Here is a 23,109-nt window from a genome sequence, read left to right as displayed (position 1 = left end):
TCGTTTCCTTTGCAGACCGTATGATGTGTCTTCCGTGCTGTCGACACCTTTCTGTTATATCTGTGGTTCGACGTAACACTTTCTTTCTGCGCAGTCGTACGGTGGAATCTTTCCTTCTTCTGGGTTCGTACTGTGTGTTCTTCCCTTCAGCTTGAGCCGTAACCGCCTTTCCTTCTTCTGCTTCTCTGTATTCCTTTGAACATTCATTTTCTTCTGTCTTACCTTCGTCGACCCTTAACATATTGCAGCTCGGAAAGAGCTCGTAATCCTCCATTTGCCAATGAAAAAGGCCGTTCAATGAGTCTAGGTTGTCCTCATCCGACCCTCCTTCCAATCTCAATACTCCCTCTTTATCAAGTTACATTCTCTTCTTCCCCTCTTCATCATTCTCACTTTCACCTTCTGAGTCTGACGATGCTGCCTCCTCACCTACCATTTGTGTGTGCAAGTCAATTATGAATCTTTTGCCTCCACGCTCCATTAATAGAGAATTCTTCTTCCAGTCATGCTTAACTCTGGCTTGTATCAGCCATCCACGGCCAAGAATAGCGTCGTACCCTCTCCTCTTCAGCGGAATGACGACGAAGTCGAGCACGAATGGTTGTGTTTCAATAGTCACAAGCTATGCCATCAGGACTCCCAATGGTTTGATCCCGTGCTGGTCGGCAGTTAACAACTGGAAGGTAGGTGGCCACAATGTCGGCTGTCCCAACTTTTTCTAGGTATCCTCTGCTAGCACATTGACACCGGACCCTTCATCCATGGTCATGTCCGTCAGCACAGTCCCGAGAATGCCCATTTCAACAACCATCGAATAACATCCAGATGAGAGAGCTAACAGCATCGGGTCTTCCACACTTGTGCCCCCTTGTTTCTCCTTTTCTTGCTTTGCTGGTTGCTTAGCAATTGGAACTATATTTGTGAGTGCTGTACGGAGTTGAGGCATAGTGAGTAATAGATCATTTATCCTGACAGGTACCTTGGCTTGCAATATTTTCCATACGATGTTCTGTTCTGTGTAGTTCTGTGCGGAGGTACTAGTCGTGTCCTTTAGGTGTGCCGTTTTTTCTTGCGTTGCTCTCTGGATCTTTGCTCGTGCTTCCTCCAATCTCTTCTTTTCCTTCGTCGGATCGGGATATAGCTTCGCCTGCTTCTGAGTGATTGCCAAAACTTCTTCCATCCAGACGGTAATCAAGTTTACTCTAGACTTCGGGCACTTAGCATCGTCATGATCGCTAGGTCCACACCATCGGCATAGAAACTTTGGTGTGTTCACTGTTGTGCACTCTTGGGCGAAGTGACCCCACAGATTGCATGTGTGGCATTGGACTATCGGGCGGCCATTCGCATCATACTAGATTCGACTCCTCCTGCCATTATCGTTGTTGCCGCTAGTGTTGTTGTTGTTTTGACCACGCCGCTTATTTTTGTATCCTCCTGATGTGGCACCCTCCGTATTGTTGTTCCCGCTCCCTCCAGATGCAGATGCTTCCTGTGTCAAGAACACTTCCTGCGGTGTTCTTGTTTTTAGGTTGAAAGGACATTCCTTTATCGAATGTCCCATAATCTGGCAAATTTCACAAAATTGATTTTTCGGGTAGGATCCCTTCATATGGCCTTCTTTCTTGCACTCCGTGCACCATAGCTCATTGCCCTTAGTCTCTTTGTTCATGTTCTTGAACTCCATCCTCCGAATCATGTCCTTCTGGAGGGCGCGGACCTTCTTGCTGCTGCCTTCATCATCGCTGCTATCTTCTCCTGAAGATGTGTCGTCATCTGAATCGGATGAACTATTCTTCTTTTTCTTGGTCTTCTGCTCACTTTCTAGGTTCATTGCCCAGTTGTACACTTCAGTGTATGTCGATGGTGGCACGATTTTCATATTCTTTCGCAGCTTCGGGTGAAGGCCTTCAATGAACCATCTTTTCTATAGCCCATTAGCCAGCTTATTCTCCATCTTATTGATCAGGTCCTTCAACTTCCTGGCGAAGACTCAGATTGTTTCATTCTTCCCCTGCTTAGTGTTGAATATCTCTGCTACAATTTCATTATCATCACACAAAAGTTGGAATTCTGCGATAAACTCCTTTTTAATGTTATCCCAATTGTTTAACTTTTGTGGATCGGTATCAGTAAACCAATCAATTGCCACCCCCCGTAGGGATGCCGGAAATTGCCTCATCCATTCGTTTGTATCTGTTATGCCATTGGCCCTCCAAATTGTTTCGCAGGTTTTACAATGTCGGATGGGATCAGTTGCTCCATCACCATCAAATTTAGGCAAGTTCTTCTTTGGTCTTGCCATCTCGACACTGACACTTGGTATGCCGACGCTGACACTTGGTATCCCGACACTGACGCTTGGTATCCCGGCGGCTGTGCTTTTTGGTGAAGAAGGGTCTCCACTATACGAATCTGTCTGTTCTAGAAGTGTATCACGGACGAAGAGTTCACTCCACGCTCTTGCTCCCTCGGCACTCTGACCCATGCGAGTTGGTTCTCTTCCCTCGGCGAATACAAATTCAAAAACTCCTCCCTTGCTTCTTCCACCATCTCCACCCGCTGGCGAGTCTCCTCCAACAATTCTTCCGCACTTCTGTGTCCGTCGGTAATCTTTTGGAACCTTCTTTTGTGTTTGGCTTGTTGTGCCAAAATTAAATTTTCTTGTGCAGTACATATTCCATCTTTTCCCTTTACCTTATTTTGATCTTTGTTAAGCTGATTTGGCATTAATCTTTATTCCTCCCTCCCTCCAGGTTCATAGGCAACGGCGCCAAATGTTTACCGTATTGGGTAAAGAAATCAATGCATACAGGCAATAGCTGAGAACAACAGAACTCCTTTTATTATATTCACACATGCCAAAGATATTACATTATGCTTGATCAGATGACTACAATGATCCTAAAGGGGGTTATAAATACTATCCGAGGAACCTTCCTGAAGGTATCCGTTGGCCAAATACAACATGTCGGCTACAATAGTAGAACCTTTCCGATACACACATCCCGATACACACCCTGTCGGTTGATACCAACGACATACATTTCGATACAGATGGAGTACATCTTGATGCACTAATGGGATACATCCTGATACACTATTTACTGTTGACAGTTGCTTCTTCTTCATCACTAACATTTTCAAGATGTACTCCTATTCTCTGGGCTGTTTCAATAGCTTCAAGTCTACGTGCAATTTGTATCCACACACCCAAGACAGTTTGGTAGAGGTTGGAGTTAGTGGTAGTGTTTCAAGTACCTATGGTTGTTACCATCTCCACAATGCAGTTGGGTGAGTGCCAATTTGATGGGGACTCAGGTGTGGACAGAGTTGGTATTTCAGTTGGGTTGAGTTCAGATGAGTTGTTGCCTTCATCAGCGCCTCGTGTTAGTTTTCAAATGATTCTGATGTTGATGTCCATTATTTGGGTGTTGGTGCTACAGGAGTTGCTTGTACACAACAAGGATAGTATGTAGTTCTACCTTTGGGATCCAGGTGGATTGTGATGTCCATTTTGCTTCAGGATTGCTTGGAGACAAGCAATCTTAGGGAGGGAGGACTGTAATGTCCTCATTTTTAGCAGGTTCCTACAGTTGACCAGGTCAATTCACCATCATGACCCTCGTGAGCTGATAGTGGGATTTTAGTGTCTCAATTGTGTGGTTATAAGCTTTCCAGCAACCTATGGTGTGTTTTGGCTTTGTTTGAGGGACACTATTTATGGTAAATCAATCTGTTGGTTCTAATGAGCTCAGTTGAGCTAAAGGAGTTGGAGGATGTTTTCAGTTTTTATTTTGAGCTTCCAGTTTGAGCTCCAAGAATCTTGGAGGGAGCGTCTATTTATAGTAAGTCACCCCATAAGGTTCATTCATCGTCTTTCATCATTAGGATCACTTTGGTGTTGTCACATTTCGATTCTGATGCTTCTTCAGTTGTTTTCGCAAGATTGGTGAATTATTATTATTCATCTAAATACGCTGAGGTTGCTATTTTTGTTGGTCACTTTAGTATCATAGCTCATTGGAACCGGGATGAGAAGTTTTAAATTGTGGGAACAAGAAACAATGGCCTTACGTGTTAGAATATTAAGTTATAGTGGAAAAGGTCATTTTGGAGCCAAAAGCAATTAACAAATTATATTAATGACATTTTATTATATTTTAATGTTGTGTGGAGAAAGCTTCTTTAGTGGAGTTCTTTTGGGAAACTGGTGCCATTTGAAGATAATAAATAGAGGACATTTGATGAGGAAAGCATCCAATTATTTGATTATCTTATTTTGCTCTTGTTGTCTTTGTGACATTTCTGAGTCTAAAGTTTGTGCTCTTGCTGAAGTATTAGGGTTTGGGATCTACAGCTGAAGTATTGTAAATTTAATTCTGAGAATCTACAGCTGAGGTATTGTGGACTTTTGAGTTTTATATAGTCTCCTCTTTCTGTATTAACTGTGGTTGAGGAGCATTTATACAAATGAATATTATAATTTCTCTGTTGCTGGACGAGGGTTTAGACTGCAAATTAGAGTTTGTTTTGAGCAGCATTTGTAAGGGTAGACTGTGAATGTCAGATTGAAATTGGACCAGGTGGCTTTCAGTTTGACTTTGCAATTACATTCTACGGCAAAGCTCAGGTTCTTGATTTGTAAAATTCAGTTTATATTGCATAGTTTGAAAGTAATTAGGCTGGCTTCAAATTCTGATTTATAATCAGCCAACAATTAAATTCCCTTTTCATTATATTGCTATATGGTTTGTTGATGAATGAATTCAGAGGCCGGTGTGGATCATTTCAGAATTGTTTATTAGTGTTTGGTATTTATTTATGCAAAACTTATAAGGCCAAAATTAAGTAAATTTGTGATCAGTTTGCTGTACATTTTGATATTGTGTTAGAAAATTTAAGACATCATAGATTTAGTGGTAATTGGGTTGCTTGTCAAGTGTTTGACAAAATGTCAAACTATCAAAATGTGAAAGAAATTGATGCTTGATTTAGCTATAACCAGACAGGGCTATTACAATCTTGTTCCACTTCAGGTTTAGGATTAGGTGCTATTGCTTCTTCTTCATCACTAACATCTTCAAGATGTACTCCTATTCTTTGGGCTGTTTCAATAGCTTCAAGTCTACGTGCAATTTGTCTCAACATGTCCATAGCATTGTTCATATTTCCTCTATTTTGAACCATGTCGACAATAGTTTTTTCAAGAATCATAACCTTTTGCAAGTTATAGGTTAGAAACCAGGTTTTGCTACCCTACAACCATTCTTCAACAAGGTTCTACATGATCTCACTTCGCAAGAAAGAAACCATCACTTTGATACCACCTGGCACAAGGCAGGAGGGGATAAATTTCACCTCCTAGCTACCCTCGCAAAGATTTACACATGAAAGCCCCCAAATAGGAGAAGCCCTAATAAATTATAGAGAGAACAATATAGAATTGGTGAGACGACCTTTATTCTGTTAAGAATATTAACATTTACAGTATTGAATCATATGCTCAGTATTTATATGTAATTATAATGAAATCACTGTCAGTTTAAGATTACCGCTTCTCATTTTATATACATTGTCATTATGTATCGATTACTTCAGAACTGTCTATATATATATATATATATATATATATATATATATATATATATATATGTAATTATAATGAAATCACTGTCAGTTTAAGATTACCGCTTCTTATTTTATATACATTGTCATTATGTATCGATTACTTCAGTACTGTCTAATGCCGATTAACATTATATCAAGATAATGATAGGCAGTGATAAACCGAATGGGTCACACTGCTTGAATTATTGGGTGACATCCTGTATTCATCTTTAGTATGGTTTATAATCGGGTCTCCCATCCCGTGAATTATATTAGTTTGTTTTCAACTAACTAATCATGATAAACTCGCACTAGTTCATATGTATATTGAGGCATGATCACATAGGGTCATGACCCTACTTGGTGATGCTTCAATATGTATATATAAACTTCTATCTCATATCTGAAGATCATATCAATAACGTGGCATACTGATCTCAGATAAGGATAGTATATTACCACAAAAAGAATATAGAAAGTCTTACATTGCATAAGGAAGACACCAGTCTGTTATAACCTAGAATACAGACCAAAACACTTTGATAAGTCTACACCAACCACGATCTATTAAAACTTACATAGTATCAGAGTCTACTTGGTAGAGACTATCAAAAGTGCTGCAAACATGTCAAATAACATAAGAGTACAAGACAGACTCAAAGGTGTTGTAAACTTTTTTTTATAGAAAATTCGGATTTCCACGATCCTTGAAGAACTAGAACTAGAATCCTTCATTGAATCTGATAATTCGATTCCTGAAGATGAAACAAAAAAAATCACTTGAAAAAGGTGAAACAATAAAGCCAAGAAAATCATAGTAGACTTCGTAAAGGATCACATACTTCCTTCCATTTTAAATCTAAAGAAAGCCTTTGAAATATTCACAACAATAAAAAATGCATTTGAAATAAACAACTCAAGCAGATTGATTACTCTGAAGAATCAACTAATGAATACTAAAATGAATAAGGGAGAAACAATCTCATTTTATTTTGGCAGGATCTTTGAAATTAAAAATCACCTAAATTCCATTGGAAACAAAGTAGAAGGTCAAAAACTCTCTATATTAGCACTTGGAGGATTACCACTATCATGGGAAGCATTCATTCAAGTTGTTAGTAGACCTTCAATTCCTTCATTTGATCAACTAAAAACTGATTGCACATCAAAAGAGTTGAGATTAATTTCTAGAGGTATTGTATCAAATCAAGAGGAAGAAAATCAAGCTCTTTTCTCAACTCCAAATCATCAAGGGAAAAAGAGGAAATTTAAAGGAAAGAAACATGATTATAAGAAAAAGAATAATAAGTTCAACAATACTAATCTCTCCAAAGTTAAATGCTATAAGTGTGAGAAATTTAGACATATCTTCAGTAAATGTCTAGAAAGGGAAAAAATCTTAGCCTCATTAGCCGAAAGTAAGAAAGATGAAAATCTAGTATTCTACTTTGCTTTATCAAGTGAGATAAACTCTAATGAAAGTGTGTGGATAATAGATAGTGGTGCTTCCCGACATATAACAGGATTCAGGGACAAATTTGAAACACTTGAAAATTACAGATATGAAGGAGTTACTATTGGAGACAACTCCACTCATCCAGTCAAAGGTATTGGGACCTGCTCTATTCAATTTAGAACTGCAGTTACATTAAGGTTGAAAGATGTTATATTTGTACCTGGAATAAAAAAAAATCTAATTTCAATCTCTAGATTAACGGATGAAGGATTTCAAGTCACATTCAATGAAGACGAAGTCTTGTACTGGCCTAAAAACTCAAGTCTGAACAATGCTATCACCATAGGGACTAGAGATGGGACCTTATATAAACTATGTAACATTCAAAACCAAGCTCTTAATCATGAAATACCAAACTCTAATGAAATTTGGCATAGAAGACTAGGGCATATTGGTTTCAATTCACTACCAAAGATAGGAAAATTCACCTTTGGAATTCCAAACCTAAATTCTAAACATATAAGTATATGTAAAAGTTGTGCTCTAGGAAAGAACATTAAAAAACCTTTCCCTCCTAGTGAACACAAGTCTAAATCAATCCTGGAAGTAATTCACTCTGATCTATGTGGGCCCATGCCAACTCTCTCTCTAGGAGGTTACTCCTATTACATAACCTTCATCGATGATTACTCTAGGAAGACTTGAATCTTCTTTCTAAAAGTTAAAGAATCAAATGAAGTGTTATCAAAATTCAAAGAATTCAAAGAATTGGTGGAAAATCAAGTTTCAAAGAAAATTAAAACTTTAAGATCAGATAATGGGGGAGAATATACCTCTAAGAATTTCAAAGCCTTTTGAACATCTGTTGGGATTAAGAGGGAGTATACAATATCTTATAATCCTCAACAAAATGGGGTAGCAGAAAGGAAAAATAGAACTATTGTTGATGCAACAAAAGCTATGCTTCATGATCAAAACCTGCACTTTTCATTCTGGGCAGAAGCCACTAATACTACTGTATACATACAAAACAGATGTCCACACTCCATTTTAGAAAATATAACACCTAAAGAAGTCTTTACAGGAAATAAACCTGGCTTAAGTCATCTCAGGATCTTTGGTTGTCCTGTGTATATACATATACTTAAAAAAAGAAGAACTAAGTTGGAACCATCAGGAAAGAAAGGAATATTTGTTGGGTATAGTGAAAACTCGAAAGGATACAGAGTCTATGTTCCTGGAAAAAGATCAGTAGAAGTAAGTAGAGATGTCATATTCGAGGAAAACACTGCCTTAAAACTATCTATAAACCCAAATGATGAACTTTCAACAAACTTAGATGAAAGTCCACAACCTGAAATTCAGAGGGAGAATATATTAGAAGAAACGAGTTCAGTACAAGATGTAGAAAATAGAAACATCTCAAATATAAAAAATATACCATTTTGGGCAAGAAAAATGATATTGAACTAGATGAAATTACTAAGGAAGTCAAGAAAACTAGAAACAAATCATGTTATATTGCACTAGTAACTGAGCTCACTAAATTTGAACCTACATCTGTTGACGAAGCTCTAACTTGTCAAGCTTGGAAAGATGCTATGGTTGAAGAATATCAACCAATACTACAAAATGATGTCTAGGACATTATACCTAGACCTAAAGTCAAATCTGCTATCTCTTCTAAATGGCTCTATAAAATCAAATATGCAGCAGATGGGAGCATTGAGAAACATAAAGCAAGGTTTGTTGCTCGAGGTTTTTCACATAAGGTAGATATTGATTATGAAGAAACTTTTGCCCCCGTTGCTCGTTTCGCTTCAATTAGGACAATTCTTGCATTAGCAATAGCAAAAGGATGGAAGGTGCATCAAATGAATGTGAAAACTGCATTCTTATATGGAGTCATAAATGAAGAAGTTTATATTGAACAACCTGAAGGTTTTGTGATAAAAATTGAAAATCTTTATGTATGTAAACTAAAGAAAGCGTTGTACGGCCTGAAACAAGCTCCTTGAGCTTGGTATGAAAGAATTGACAGCTATTTCATCAAATTAGGATACTCTAAAAATGAAGCCAATCCTAATATCTATTTTAAAATCTCTAATGGAGATATGATCATATTGGTTCTTTATGTTGATGATCTCTTGATAACAGGTGAAGACAATCTTCTTGCTAAATGCAAACAAGACCTTGCGCTGAATTTGACATGAAAGACCTAGGTTTGCTACATTATTTTTTGGGCTTAGAAGTGTGTCAAAAGGAAGATTACATATTCTTAAATCAAAGAAAATATGCTCAGGATATTTTGAATAGATTTGGGATGATGGATAACAAGCCACTTGCAATTCCAATGAAAACTAATCTACACAAGCTAAAAGAGGAAGCAACACATTTAGAGCCTATTGATCCTACCCTTTATAGACAAATTATTGAATCTCTCATGTTTTTGGTAAACACTAGACTTGATATCTGTTATTCCACGAATGTACTAAGTCACTTTATGTGTGAACCTAAGAAAATACACTTGATGACTGCTAAACATGTTTTGAGATATCTACATGGCACTATTGTTCTTGGACTAAAGTACAGAAATGTTGAAATCAAACTTGAAGGCTATATTGATTTTGATTGGGCTAGTTGTTCCATAAATCACAAGAGTACCACTGGATGTTGCTTCAGCCTCGGATCAACAATGATATCATGCTTCAGTAGAAAACAACCTATAGTTGTTTTGAGTTCCACTGTGATCCATTGTGACAATCAGAGTTGCATCAAACTTTCAGCAAATCTAGTGTTTCACAATCGGTCAAAACACATTGAGACTCCTTACCACTATATCAGAGACATGGTTGACAGGGATGTGATCAAGCTGATCTATGTTAACACAAATGATCAAAACGCTGACATTTCTACCAAACCTCTTGCAAGAGTGAAAATAAAGTATTTTAGATCTAAACTTGGTATGACAAACATGTAACTACATTTCTTTGTAAATTTATTTATGAATATTATATTAAATTATTGTTTGCAAACTTGTTAAATGAAAGATGATGATCTTTCATATTTGTTTAAAGGTCTCTATTGAAAGTTGACGATCTTATCAATAGATGACCAACCTTTTAATACCAAAAGTATTGAATGTTATCGTGTCATTGTTATTAGGCCGGATTCTGTCAGATACATTGATATCCATCATGATTATAGGTTGGATCTTGTTGGACATCATGAAAATTATTGGTGTCATTGTTATTAGGCCGAATTATGCTGGACACATTGATATCCATCATGATTATAGGCCAAATTTTGCCGGACATCATCAAAATTATTGGTGTCATTGTTACTAGGCCAGATTCTACCAGACATATTGATATCCATCATGATTATGGGCTGGATCTTGTCAGACATCATGAAAGTCAGCTATTATGATTCTTTAGACCAGATTTTGCTAGATACAATATCCTATCAGATATATTTAATTGTATGTAGAAATTTAAATCCCTCATTGCTAAAGAGGGAGTGTTAAGAATATTAGCATTTACAGTATTGGAACATATGCTCAGTATTTTGTAATTGATATATATATATATATAATGAAACCACTGTTGGTTTAATATTACCGCTTCTCATTTTAAATACATTGTCATTATGTATCGATTACTTCAGAACTTTCTACTGCTAGTTAACATTATATTAAGATAATGATAGTCAGTGATAAATCGAATGGGTCACACTGCTTGAATTATCGGATGACATCTCGTATTCATCTTTGGTTTGTAATCGGGTCTCCCATCCCATGAATTATATTAGTTTGTTTTCAACTAACTAATCATGATAAATTGGCCTCAGTTCATATGTATATTGAGGCATGACCATGTAGGGTCATGCCCCTACTTGGTGATGCTTCAATATTTATATATAAACTTCTATCTCATATCTGAAGATCATATCAATAACATGGCATACTGATCTCAGATAAGGATAGTATATTATCATAGCAAGAATATAGAAAGTCTGACATTGCATAAGTATATTTAACTGTATGTAGAAGTTTAAATCCCTCATTGCTAAAGAGGGAGTTTAAGAATATTAGCATTTACAGTATTGAAACATATGCTCAGTATTTTGTAATTGATATATATATATATATATATATATATATATATATATATATATATATATATATATATAATGAAACCATTGTTGGTTTAATATTACCGCTTCTCATTTTAAATACATTGTCATTATGTATTGATTACTTCAGAACTATCTACTGCTAGTTAACATTATATCAAGATAATGATAGGCAGTGATAAACTGAATGGGTCATTGATGGTAAATTATCGTTGTTCAGAGAGGCACACCATTGTGAGGACCATGTGTCATAAAGTGACGAGCAGACGCACTATATTCTATCAAACGTCATATGTGGAGAATAATTTTGTGAGGCAGCTAGAGTTATCGGATCCCATATTCATTACTAAGGTATGATTAGTATAAAGAATCTTCCCTCATATTATGATATGAATATACTAACATATAATAATAGAATCAAGTATTAATTCATAAATGATTATTTTTTAATATGAATTGTATATTGGAGAAAAAATTAAAATAGAAAGACCTAAATTGATCCAAGATAATCTTGGTGGAGAGCTTTAAGTTAAATATATAAATTTATTAACTAGTTGAAGGTCTAATAGCCTCTTAAGGGTTATATATATTTACATATATTGGTTATAATAAATACATGGACATGTTTCATAGTGGATTATAGAAAATGGGAGTAGTTGTAATCTATAATAAAATCTTAATTACTAAGCGAAGGATGGCGACATGGATGAAGGCACATGATTATAAAGGTGAGTATAATGTATGCGCTTCTTGATATTATTATTGAATAATATACACATTTTATTAGATGTACCTCTACATTATTAAATTAATGAATATATAATATGCTTTGTATTGAATATTGTAAAATGTGTATTGATATATGTACATTTATTCAAAATGATATTTGATAAATCGATATAATGTTTGATAACCATAAAAGAGATTCATTATGAGAATATAAAAGGTAAAGATGAAATACATTTTTATTCTGACTTCTATACATCACTAAGTATTTTTGTTATGGTATAAGTTAAAATACTAACATTCTTATTTGTTTTTCTATATGTACTATAAGAATTATTTGCCTTGATATTTTCCTCTGAGAATGTTATTACAGGAGGAAGGAGATTGAGATTAAGAGGGAGCCGGACATTTGACATTTCATTAGCTGCAACCTTGAAAGAGAGGGAACAGATAGAGGATATAGTTTCATCAACCTTCAGTGAACTCGATCATATTGATTTAGAGGGAATAAACCATGCTGTGGTGGAATTTTCAATGATCGATAAGATTGTAATAGTCAAGAGGATTGAAATTCATGCAACTATGTGATTTTAATGAGCCTACCCCTTGTGTGCATCATATGAAAGTGGTGATTTCAATTGAACCATCTACGATAAATGATAAATGATATTTGACATATGATTTGTAGAGTCATTCAAGTGGCACAATCATACTCAATCAAGATATTGGCGTATTATGGATGAGTTTGTGTTCGTTTCTACTATTAAGCTTAACAAATGTTTGGAGCTTCAATGGATGAAAAGAGCATGTTGGAACTTAGAAAGAAGTCATAAAATTTGATGTGATGTAAAAGTGTCAATGATATAAGAGTGAGAATTCTACATTGTGGGGAGAATAATAGGCAATGTTCTATTTCCACTTGAACCATCCTTAGAAAAGGAGATATTCCATGACTCTCATGGGCAGATAAGTAATTGTATCTTTTAAATTTATCTATTCATTTATTTGCAATTCTATACATACTATAAGGGTTATTTGTTTTGATCTTTTCCTTTATGTTTGAGGATATTCTTATAGGAAAAGGTTAGTACTTCACATATGCTACCAAATATTGTGTAGACTAAATCTAATGATAGTAGTTCGAAAGACCTTGATGATTAAGATGGATAAAGTGAGGCTCTTGAAGAAAACATCTTTGATGATTAAGATTATGAGAATCTTCTACATTAAGAGGGAGTATGACACTTCTTCGAAGGCAATGCAGGAGCTTAGAAGATTGATACTCAGAGGGAGTCTAGAAATACATGTGGGTGACTGCATGATGTTGATGGGCCTACTCCTACGTATATCATGAGAGAGTGATGAGTTTGACAGGCATCCTTGGCTAAAAAGAGTTTCTAAGGAAGTAACTAGAGGACTTGATTTCCCAGGATTGATGTTCAAAGGGAGCATTTTGAGGTGCAACCCTTTGTTAATGATATTGTCTCTATGAGGAGAAGTTTTGAGTGAAATTCCTTGTAATGCATTCTTTTCTGTGAGAGAGAATTAAGGTGAAAGCTTTTGTGCCACCCTCTGATTGGATTCATGGTGGTTACTATTTCACTTATGATATGTAATGAAAGGTGACAATCTTTCATTGACATATATAAATAGAAGGTAACCATTATAAGATGACAATCTTACAAATGGTAGACCTGTTATCATGGTTATTTGGGCCGGATTTTGCTAGACACCATGATAACAAATAGATAGAAGGTAATCTTTGTAAGATGACGATCTTGCAAATGATAGGCCTATTATCATGAAAATTCTAGATATTGTTTCGAACAATTAGAGATCATTGATAACAAATGCATTATGATTACTCTAGATATTGTTTCAAACAATTAGAGATCATAATATGTTATGATCTGTTATTATGAAAATTCTAGATATTGTTTCGAACAATTAGAGATCATTGATAACAAATGCATTATGATTACTCTGGATATTGTTTCAGACGATTAGAGATCATAATATGTTATGATAGTGTTTATAATATTGTGATTGTAGTTATTTGACAAGCCACTATTTCAGAGTGTTAAAGTCAGATAATATGTTGTGTATAGATATCCTTCATATTGATATCTCATAAAATGTATTTTTTTTCACTTCTTCCTTGCTAAGAGAGAGTGTTGAAGTATAGCATTAGTCAAAGTGATAGACTCATAACTTTGAGTATTTGTATTCATGATTTATATGAACATTGTTTTATGTCTCATATTATTGATAAGTGTGTGTGTGTGTGTGTGTGTATATATAATAGATGTCTATGTATTCATAAATTACTTAACTAATTGGGCTCTTATAATCAGAAGAGACTATTGTGTTATGAAGCTCTTGAATGTATATGTTTCACCACCACATGTCTCTACGGGACATAACTTTGTTGTAGCCTCTATTAGATTGATTTTATCAGAGCTACCTCATTGATGGTAAATTATCCTCAAGATAAGTATCTTATATATATAACATATATTATATATGTAATATAATAAATAAATAAATAAATAAATAAATATATATATTATGCATTATATATAATAATATAATATTATATTACATATATGGTTAATATATTAATATTATATATATGTTTAAAGGTGAGTTATACATATAGTTATTTATTAACTAAATGGTGATTAACTATAGAGACATGTCTCTTCATGTCTCTTGAAGAGACATGTCTCCTCCTCTCATATTTATACTAGATCCAAATCTGCATTTGGAAATCATCAATTACAGTGGCCATTCTAGTACATTTGCAGCTATCCTAAAATTAACAAGGATAACTCCCGCAAATGATGGAATTAGATTCTGTGAGCTTAGGAGAAGGATCCGCGATAGGTCCACATTGAGGAGCTAATTGTGCTTAAAGAGAACATGAACAACAACGACCATTCTCCAAACAACAGACAAGAACAATGAAAGAAAATCTTTTTGGTTGATGCAAGATTTCTAAAGTACCCAAGATGCTCCTGCATCACCCTCAAATGACGTGGGCTTGTTCTCTCCATTGTCTTTTTTTTCTTACCCCTTTTCATTTGTTTCTCTATCAAAAAATTCTGATCGTGCCAATTCTAGGTTTCTAGTCAATTCCATCTGAACATTTGCTTGTGGTGAGGTCACTCCTGGAGTATTGAGGTTGATGTCATTTTTTTTTATTCTAACGAGATGATTATACAATCAGTTTAAAGAATTTTGAGATTCATGCCAGTCATAACATTCCTGCGAAGTTGCTTTAACTACAACTAAGTTTCTTGTCAATCAGATGCCCTTCAATCCGCCACAGTAGGTGTCATGATGGCCATATCCCTTCGATCGAGAAGAGAAGTATCAATAATAAGGGGCTTTGGTATGTTTTGCGTGATATACTTCAGGTAATCATTATTTTTGTTTTTGCATTCAGATATGTGTGACAATATTTTGATTGACTGATATTCTTCAGTCAGTGTAATCATGCATAGTCTAGTTAAGTAATTCATGTTCAGTTTGTTAAGTCTATATATTTGTGAATTATTTGTCTCGATATTCATTATGATTTATTATTATCAATCTATGCATGGGAAAAGTTTATGTAAGGAGAATTTTTTATTTAGTCTTTTATATTTGCTTTAGCATTTTCAATATTTTAGAAATATTAGCATTGATATCATAAGCATATCGTCTTTAATGTTTCTTATTAGCATTGACTTGTTGTTTTAGTATTTTAATGATTTCATGAAGTTGCATCGAGTATTGCTTTGAGAATATTTTGGTGTGCCGCAAATATAATTAGTGGTATATAAAGAATCGTTCAAGTGTATGATTGTAATTAGTTATAACCTAAGTTGCATGGTTACCTCCCCCCTCCGCATCAAGAAAAGTTCGAACCGGTTCGCAGTTCTGGTCCGGTTTGGCCTTGGTTCGACCAAGGTATTATTTTTGCACTATGGGTTCGATCGGGTTCGAATCCGAGCGAATCAACACTAGAAAGTTCGAACCCACAGTGAATTGGGCCTCGCAGATGGCTGGAAAGTGTTTTTTAAGGCAAAAATGAAATGTTTTTTGGCATCCACAACCCTAAAAGTTGTTATAAATTTCTTTTGGTGGCCTCTCATTGTCATTTTGTTACGAAGATTGAAGATTGAAGAACTTAGAATAGTAATAGATTTTCATTCCATTAGTTAAACAACGAACGTGAAACAATGATACTTGAACTTGATATTTTAAATGTTTTGAATCTTTGATGTTGAAGTTGGTTGAACTATGTTACTATATGATGGTATGATCACTATGATTACAAGTTTAACTGTTTATAGTGTTTTAAAGTTTTTGTTGTTTAGTGTGTTTATGCTACTATGCTACATTCTAATTCTAACTCATGCTTCATAATATATATATATATATATATATATATATATATATATATATATATATATAATTTTTACATGTTTTTTACTAACGAACCCAAACCCCTTTCCAAAATTTTGACGAACTTGCGAATCGGTTCTTGAACTTCGAACTTGGAACCAAACTTGAACCATCAACTTAGGTTATAACTGCCTTCATTCTATGAATCATGTATTATAGGATCATCTGGCATAGTTCTAGGAATCGATAGAGCATATACTTCAAGCTCTATGTAGGGCTAGCAAATTTGGCCTGGTTGGATTATTACTCATGTTCACTTTTTTTGTGAGGTTAGCATTATCACTAAGTGTTCAAACCTTGTCAACTCTGAGTGTTTTCATTCTCACTTATTCTGGAAGTTTTTAGTGGCATTATATTTTACTGTATTCATAGAATTTTGTGAGTTCTATATATATTTGCTCTAGGTAGAAGTGTTGAATCTGATATGTATTTTGTTTGAAATTATTCCGAACAAGCTTATTGTGCTTTTTTTAAGAATCATAGTATTTGTAAATCAGTTTGTTTTAATCTGAGAATTTATAAGATCTTGTAATTAAGGTTAGGTTTATTGATTGGAAATATGAAAAACTCTAGTCATAACCAAGAACTGTGATATCAATAGCTAAATTTGATGCATTGTTTGGTTTAACTGACTGGTAATCTCTTTCACTGTGCCTGGACGTCTAAGGAATCTAGACCACAAGGAGATAAGTATTTTGTGATAATTTCATTGAATTATGAGAAATATTTTATGCTCTTAGCATTATATGCCATGTCATCAGGAATATTGATTTTGTGTTCATAAAATTATGATCAATAAGGTTTAGCAGTAACACGGTTATTGTCCTTGAGATTTTAGTATATTTGTTCTAGTGTATATATTTATGCCTACTTGGATTTCATGTATATATCTCTGTTGAGCTTGTACGAAAGTCCATAAGTACTCAATAACATTGAGCCAACTTTTGCGAGTTGCCCGAGTGGTTGTGGTTATGTGGGTGGTCTTGCCGGTATTGACAGTGGCTGTTGACATGACTCCATGTGTCGTATGCTATCTTTTTATGTATGGAAATAACTTTCAAAACTATTAATGCTTAATATAGATCGTGCTAAGCCATGAGTAGCCGTGAAGCCATAACGAGCCCTGGCAACTCATATTCCCTTGTGTCATAGGCATTTGTGTATAATGAGAGACCATTTTGAAACACTGGAGGCTGAGATCAAAGCAGTGAGATCTGATCAATTACAGTTTGTTGTATCAATGGCTGGACATCAACATCAGGAAAGATTTCTTTTGTTTCCTCTCTTTATACCTTTTCATTTTGGGGTATCTATTGAGTATGTTTTATTGGTTTTCTGATTTATTTATTTATACATGCTTATCATATGTTCTGACTTGATATTATGCAAGAACTTGCGACTTATAACTAGATTATTAAAATGACTTCAAGGCTATATAGACTTGGAGATTTGATTGATATAAATTATCTTTGTTTTGATGAAATTCTGAGGACGTGTGACAATTTTATCTCATATATATATATATATATATATATATTGAGTTTAATGTGTTTTGAGATATAATTCCTTACCATTGAGGAAAACTCCGAGATCATATTTTGTTTTGAGTATTATATTACCTGTGTTCATTGATTCTGATTCTTAGAATCATATATTTCATATCATGCGTATGCTTACTTGACATTGTGCAAAAGCCTATGATTAGATTGGCAACTTATTGTGGAAGATGCCGGTTCTCATTTTCTTTTATGGTAACATCTTTATTGTGCAACACTTTTTTGTTTGTCAAGGTCTATGATTATCATATGAATGCTGATCTGCACTTATTCAAATATTGTGTATGTGTGTTGAGATCAGACATCAAAGAGATAAGTATTCTATGATGTTTTTATATAGCTGGAAATAAAGTATATCTTTGCATTGATATCTATGATAAATGGATCTCTTTTAGTTGTAGGATGCAATGGGATCGTGAGGGATTATGCAACGTTATTTGGAGTCTTGATACTAAACTGATGGCACATTATTAAAAGAGGAAGATCATATTTAGAGTGAGAGACTATTTAGGTTTAGAGGGAGGTTACGTGACAGAGGGAGATGTCCAACCCTTTGCAAGTTTATGCAATAGCCAACTATCTTATTGTGGTGAGCTATCCCTGTTGAGAGGCAGTCTTTTTTTAGAGAAAATATCAGCTATTAATTCATTCTTCTCTAGGAGAAGTTTAAGTGAAAGCCCTCATTCCACCCTCTGAGAGTAAGTATGGTGGACCACCCTTTGTGAGTAGGCATGGTGGAAATATATTCTTTTCTGGGAGAAGTTTGAGGTGAAAGTCCTCACTCCACCCTTTGCAAGTAGGTATGGAGGACCACCCTCTATGAGAAGGCATGGTGAAAGTCATGTGGGTTACTCCTGTAACTATGGTGAATTAGGTTATGCTGAGATAACATGTGTTATGGTGAAAGTCATGTTAGAGAAAATATCAGCTATTAATTCATTCTTCTCTAGGAGAAGTTTAAGTGAAAGCCCTCATTCCACCCTCTGAGAGTAAGTATGGTGGACCACCCTTTGTGAGTAGGCATGGTGGAAATATATTCTTTTTTGGGAGAAGTTTGAGGTGAAAGTCCTCATTCCACCCTTTGCAAGTAGGTATGGTGGACCACCCTCTATGAGAAGGCATGGTGAAAGTCATGTGGGTTACTCCTGTAACTATGGTGAATTAGGTTATGCTGAGATAACATGTGTTATGTGATGTGAGTTTATCATTTTTGGTTGCAGCTACGAGTGTCTTCCTTACTAAAGATCTCTCTCTTGCTAAGTGAGAGTGTTGAAGATTGTAGCTACGATAGATATCTTTATCTCTCATTTTATGAAATAAAAATATATTTCTTATGACTATTATGGTCATTTTAAGCTGAAGGAGACATTTGTGATAATATTTAAGTTAATATTATATAAAAAGACGTGTCATACGTCATGCGAAGAGGCATGTGTATGGAAATATGGAGTGTCGAATATTTGGAAATTTGAAGGGTCTTGTATTTGAAATTTGAAGAGACCTCCATGTGTAATATGAAGAATCTCATCTCAGTCTATTTATGTGATTGCTTGGTGTATTGTAAGGTAGTCAACTGAAAGCTTTGTATTCAAATATTTTATTATCAATAAAAGAGATATTTTACTGGAGTGGCTGGGTTTTCCCTTCAAGTGGAAGAGTTTTCCCAGGATAAATGTATTGTCTTTTGTGTATTATTTAGTCTCTTTTTGTTGTTTATCTTTATTTCTGGGCAAAAACTTAAGAAGATTAATATAGGTGAGTTCAATTCTAGTGATCTTCTTTGTAGTCTTTGAGGCGAAAGGGATCAAAAGGGAGTTCTGTGAAGAAGTGAAGATGTTAGTCAAGTGCATTGAAGTGTTGCAGAGAACATCGTTGCACAGTCAATCTGGATTTGACATTGGTAGCTCCGCAAACTTTCTGTATAGGGTGATCTGGGAGAGATTGAGAAGGACAATATTGGACTTCAAAAGTTATGGAGGTGTGTGATGAATAAAGTTCCTTTAAGTCAAGCATTGTAGGCAATCTTTAGATGAGGAGGTCAAGAGGTTGATGCAAGTGATTGAAAATTCAGAGGGAGCTTGAGTGGCAGATGGAGAGTGCCAAGTCCTTTGTCGAAGATCAAAAAGCTCGAGAAACAATGTGGTTTTGAAAGCTCATTGGTTGGACCTGAGGTATCAGTGTTTCTTGTTTTTGAACTGAAATTTCCCAACACTTTCAGTATAGTTTGCTTATTTGGAGTCTCTTCATGAACTAAGATGGGAAAAGCAGGAGGTAATTTGTCATCATTTGGAACCCTGGCTCATTGCGGGCTCATTCTGATAATTTCTTACCCCTATTAAGTTTGTTTTGTTAACGTAAATATACTAATTTTTGGAGGTGCTTGACTGGCTTTCAGAGAGAATTTGATTTCCATAATTCCTTTTTTTTTTAATGAAAAGAGGCAAAAGCAGCCAAATTAAAACAGACTGTAATTACAGAGGCTAATCTACAACAATATCTGATCTTTACATTTTTTATATTTCTAGTTGTCTACAATTATAAAACCTTAAATCTATTGGAAAGCCATATTCCTAATTATTAAAATTAATCCATCTGAAGAAATTTGACCTACATAAAGTACCATCAGAGTTTTCAATAGGAATACAAATAGTTTTAAACAATAACCAACAAAGTGTTGCAGACTGAAATGATGGGTTTGAGGCTTCTGATTACAGTGGTCCACCTCTTGAAGCAACACATGAACTGAACCATTGAAATAAAAATAAAAAGTTTAAAACATCTGGATTCCTTGGCCCTGCAGTGAAACATTTGTTTGCATCTTGGTTGCCAGTGTCCACATATGGTTCCTTCCCTGTGCTGATGTCATATGGATATTGGAAGGTTTGTTTGATTGAGGTTGTGATATCTTGCTTGAATTCCTCAAGTCAATCTCCTTTCTGAGGGCAACGGGAATGTTTGTGCTGGTTGTAGGAGTTTTAGCACAGAGTTGGATTATTGAGGTTTTGCTTTCTGCTGCATGACAACCAAATTAGGGCTGGCGAATCCTTCTTTAAATTGCTCAATCTATTCTGTGGGATGTAGATTTCATGGTCTTGCCAAGGGAGGCTTCTATGGGCAGCACATAAGGGGATTTATTTTGAACGTTACATTAATATTGTGGTGGTTAATGATGAAAGTCCAGCCAGGGACTTGATTTTCTCCTTACTGCACTTTATAACATGCAACCAATTGCTGTTGTGAGATACTATAATTCATGCCTGGCCAAGTTTTCTAATGGCTCACTAGTGAAGAGTGGATGTCTAATGGGCATCAGACAACTTTGAGGGATAGGGGACCTAAACACAACATTTCCAAAGCCACGAGGCTGTTTGAATCCTTTGCCTAACCTTAGTCCTTGAAAATTTGAAGAACTTTACTTCCAGAGCCAAAATGGAATCATGGCTTTTCAAAAGTCAAATAGAGAGCTGATTGGTAGGGTTTGGAAGGAGATTTAAGTTTTCTTGGCCAAGGTTTCTAGGGGATCATTAAGCCTTTGAGCTCTTTGCGCTTGGAACTGTTATCCAAGGGAGAAGATTTACATTTTGCTATAAAAGTCTAGATACAAAACCAGTTGGAGAAAAGAAAGATGTACCCCTTGAAGGAGCAATCCAGTGAACCATTGCAAAGCCATGAGGACAAGAATCCAAACTTGGAGAGCCCACTAGAAATGACGAGGATGACTAACGGGGTGCAAGTAGAGCTTCAGCTACTTGATCCTTGTATCTAGCATAGGTGCAAATCCTTTCCAACTATGGGCAGTGCTTACTATTGGATTTGTGAGAGAGATGCTTATGCACTCTACGAAGGAGTTCAATAGACCACCTCATAGCACGTGGTACAAAATGCAAACCTTGAGATTCCACCAGAAGTGGTGAGGGTGACCAATTAGGTGTGTGGAAAACTTTAGACAGTTGATCTTTGTCTCCAACACGGGTGCAAGTCCGGTCCAACTATGTGCAGGGATGACTATTGGCCTATTGACAAATGCTTGTGACCGGAGTTGCTGAGCTGATGTAACATGCCAATTTAACATGCAAGAAAAGTAACTCAACTTTACTTTTTGGTAACATAATTAGCAATAATAAATTTTCTTATATATGAAGAAAGTACAAGAGCAAATCAACTTAAACTCTACAACATTTAATATTTGCAGCAAGAAAATTCTATGAGAATTCAAACTGATATATACATTATATCTCTTTCTCTACTAATACCATTGAGCAAGATAAAGTACTAAATGAAAGATAACAAAAAACCTGATATGATCGGAAACATTTATGGGTGTTTCCAAGTACATTTGGCTATTTGCTAGATGGGGGCAACATCAAGGTGGTTTACCCCCAACCACAAACCTGACAATTCCTTGCACACCCTCCTATTGGAGGATGACCTTGTCCTGTTGGAGGGTGTAACATTGATGAAACCATCTGAGCTCTAGTGTTTTGGCCGTACACGGCTCTAGTCGGTCATGTTGCCCCACTTTTGTTCTTAAGATATTTTTCAAATGTGAGTTCTATGTATCCTAGTAGAAACTAAAGCTCGTCCTTATACGCATTCGAGACTAGGTCTAATCCTGATAGGTAGGCAGTCTTCATTGGGTTTTACCTAAATCCCTCTATTTTGGAAACTGGGCGGGTTGCCATCAAAATTCATGTAATATGTCAAGTAGGTTTAGTACCCAACCCGGTGAAAACCAAGATTTTCTCATTCCTAACGAATCGTGTTTACAAGATTGTTTCTAATGCTCTGTAATTCTTGAAGATTTCATATCTTTGTAGCACCTACAAAGCAAGAGTTTATTGATGGCCGATGAAACAAGCTTTGGCGGAAAATCTCATATTGTCTTCTCCTCGGCGGGTTTTCAGTCCATGAAGGTGATTTTCTGCGGGAGCTCAATTGTGGATACATTAAGCATAAATATGTTCAAAAGTCACCGATTCCCAAGTAAATTGACAGTTAAATCTTAGATCAGGCCCTCAAGCATAATCTAAACTCACTAGAATTGAAGTACAAAGCTTTGGCGAAAAATCTCATATTGTCTTCTCCTCGGTGGGTTTTCAACCCATGAAGATGATTTTCCGCAAAACTGATATAAGCGAAATTCAAGATGCTAAGTAACCTCTGAGTGAAAAATTA

General features: G+C 35.5%; 1 protein-coding gene across 13 annotated transcripts in view; it reads left to right on the top strand.

Annotated features, from left to right (window-relative positions):
- The window catches only part of LOC149565830 (proline iminopeptidase-like), a 314,435-nt gene that overhangs the window by 21,814 nt on the left and 269,512 nt on the right, over positions 1-23,109 (top strand). For 4 of the 13 annotated variants that reach the window (XR_016362073.1, XM_089819323.1, XM_089819321.1 and 1 more), the window contains exon 3: positions 15,237-15,345. The exons of 7 other annotated variants lie outside the window; for them this stretch is intronic. Coding sequence is in view for 3 of the 6 variants with exons in the window: in XM_089819323.1 (XP_089675449.1) it covers positions 15,237-15,345 (109 nt within the window). In the remaining 3 variants the exon portion in view is untranslated. Of the gene's footprint in view, positions 1-15,236; positions 15,346-23,109 lie in introns of those variants that run through there. 2 more of the 13 variants (XM_089819333.1, XM_089819330.1) reach the window with 2 other exon arrangements.

The sequence above is a fragment of the Cupressus sempervirens genome, chromosome 3 (genome assembly GCF_028749045.1).
Source record: "Cupressus sempervirens isolate cs-2001-9-10 chromosome 3, ASM2874904v1, whole genome shotgun sequence".
Lineage (NCBI taxonomy): Eukaryota > Viridiplantae > Streptophyta > Pinopsida > Cupressales > Cupressaceae > Cupressus > Cupressus sempervirens.
Note: the sequence above shows the minus strand (reverse complement) of the source record. Positions and strands in the feature narration are given on the sequence as shown.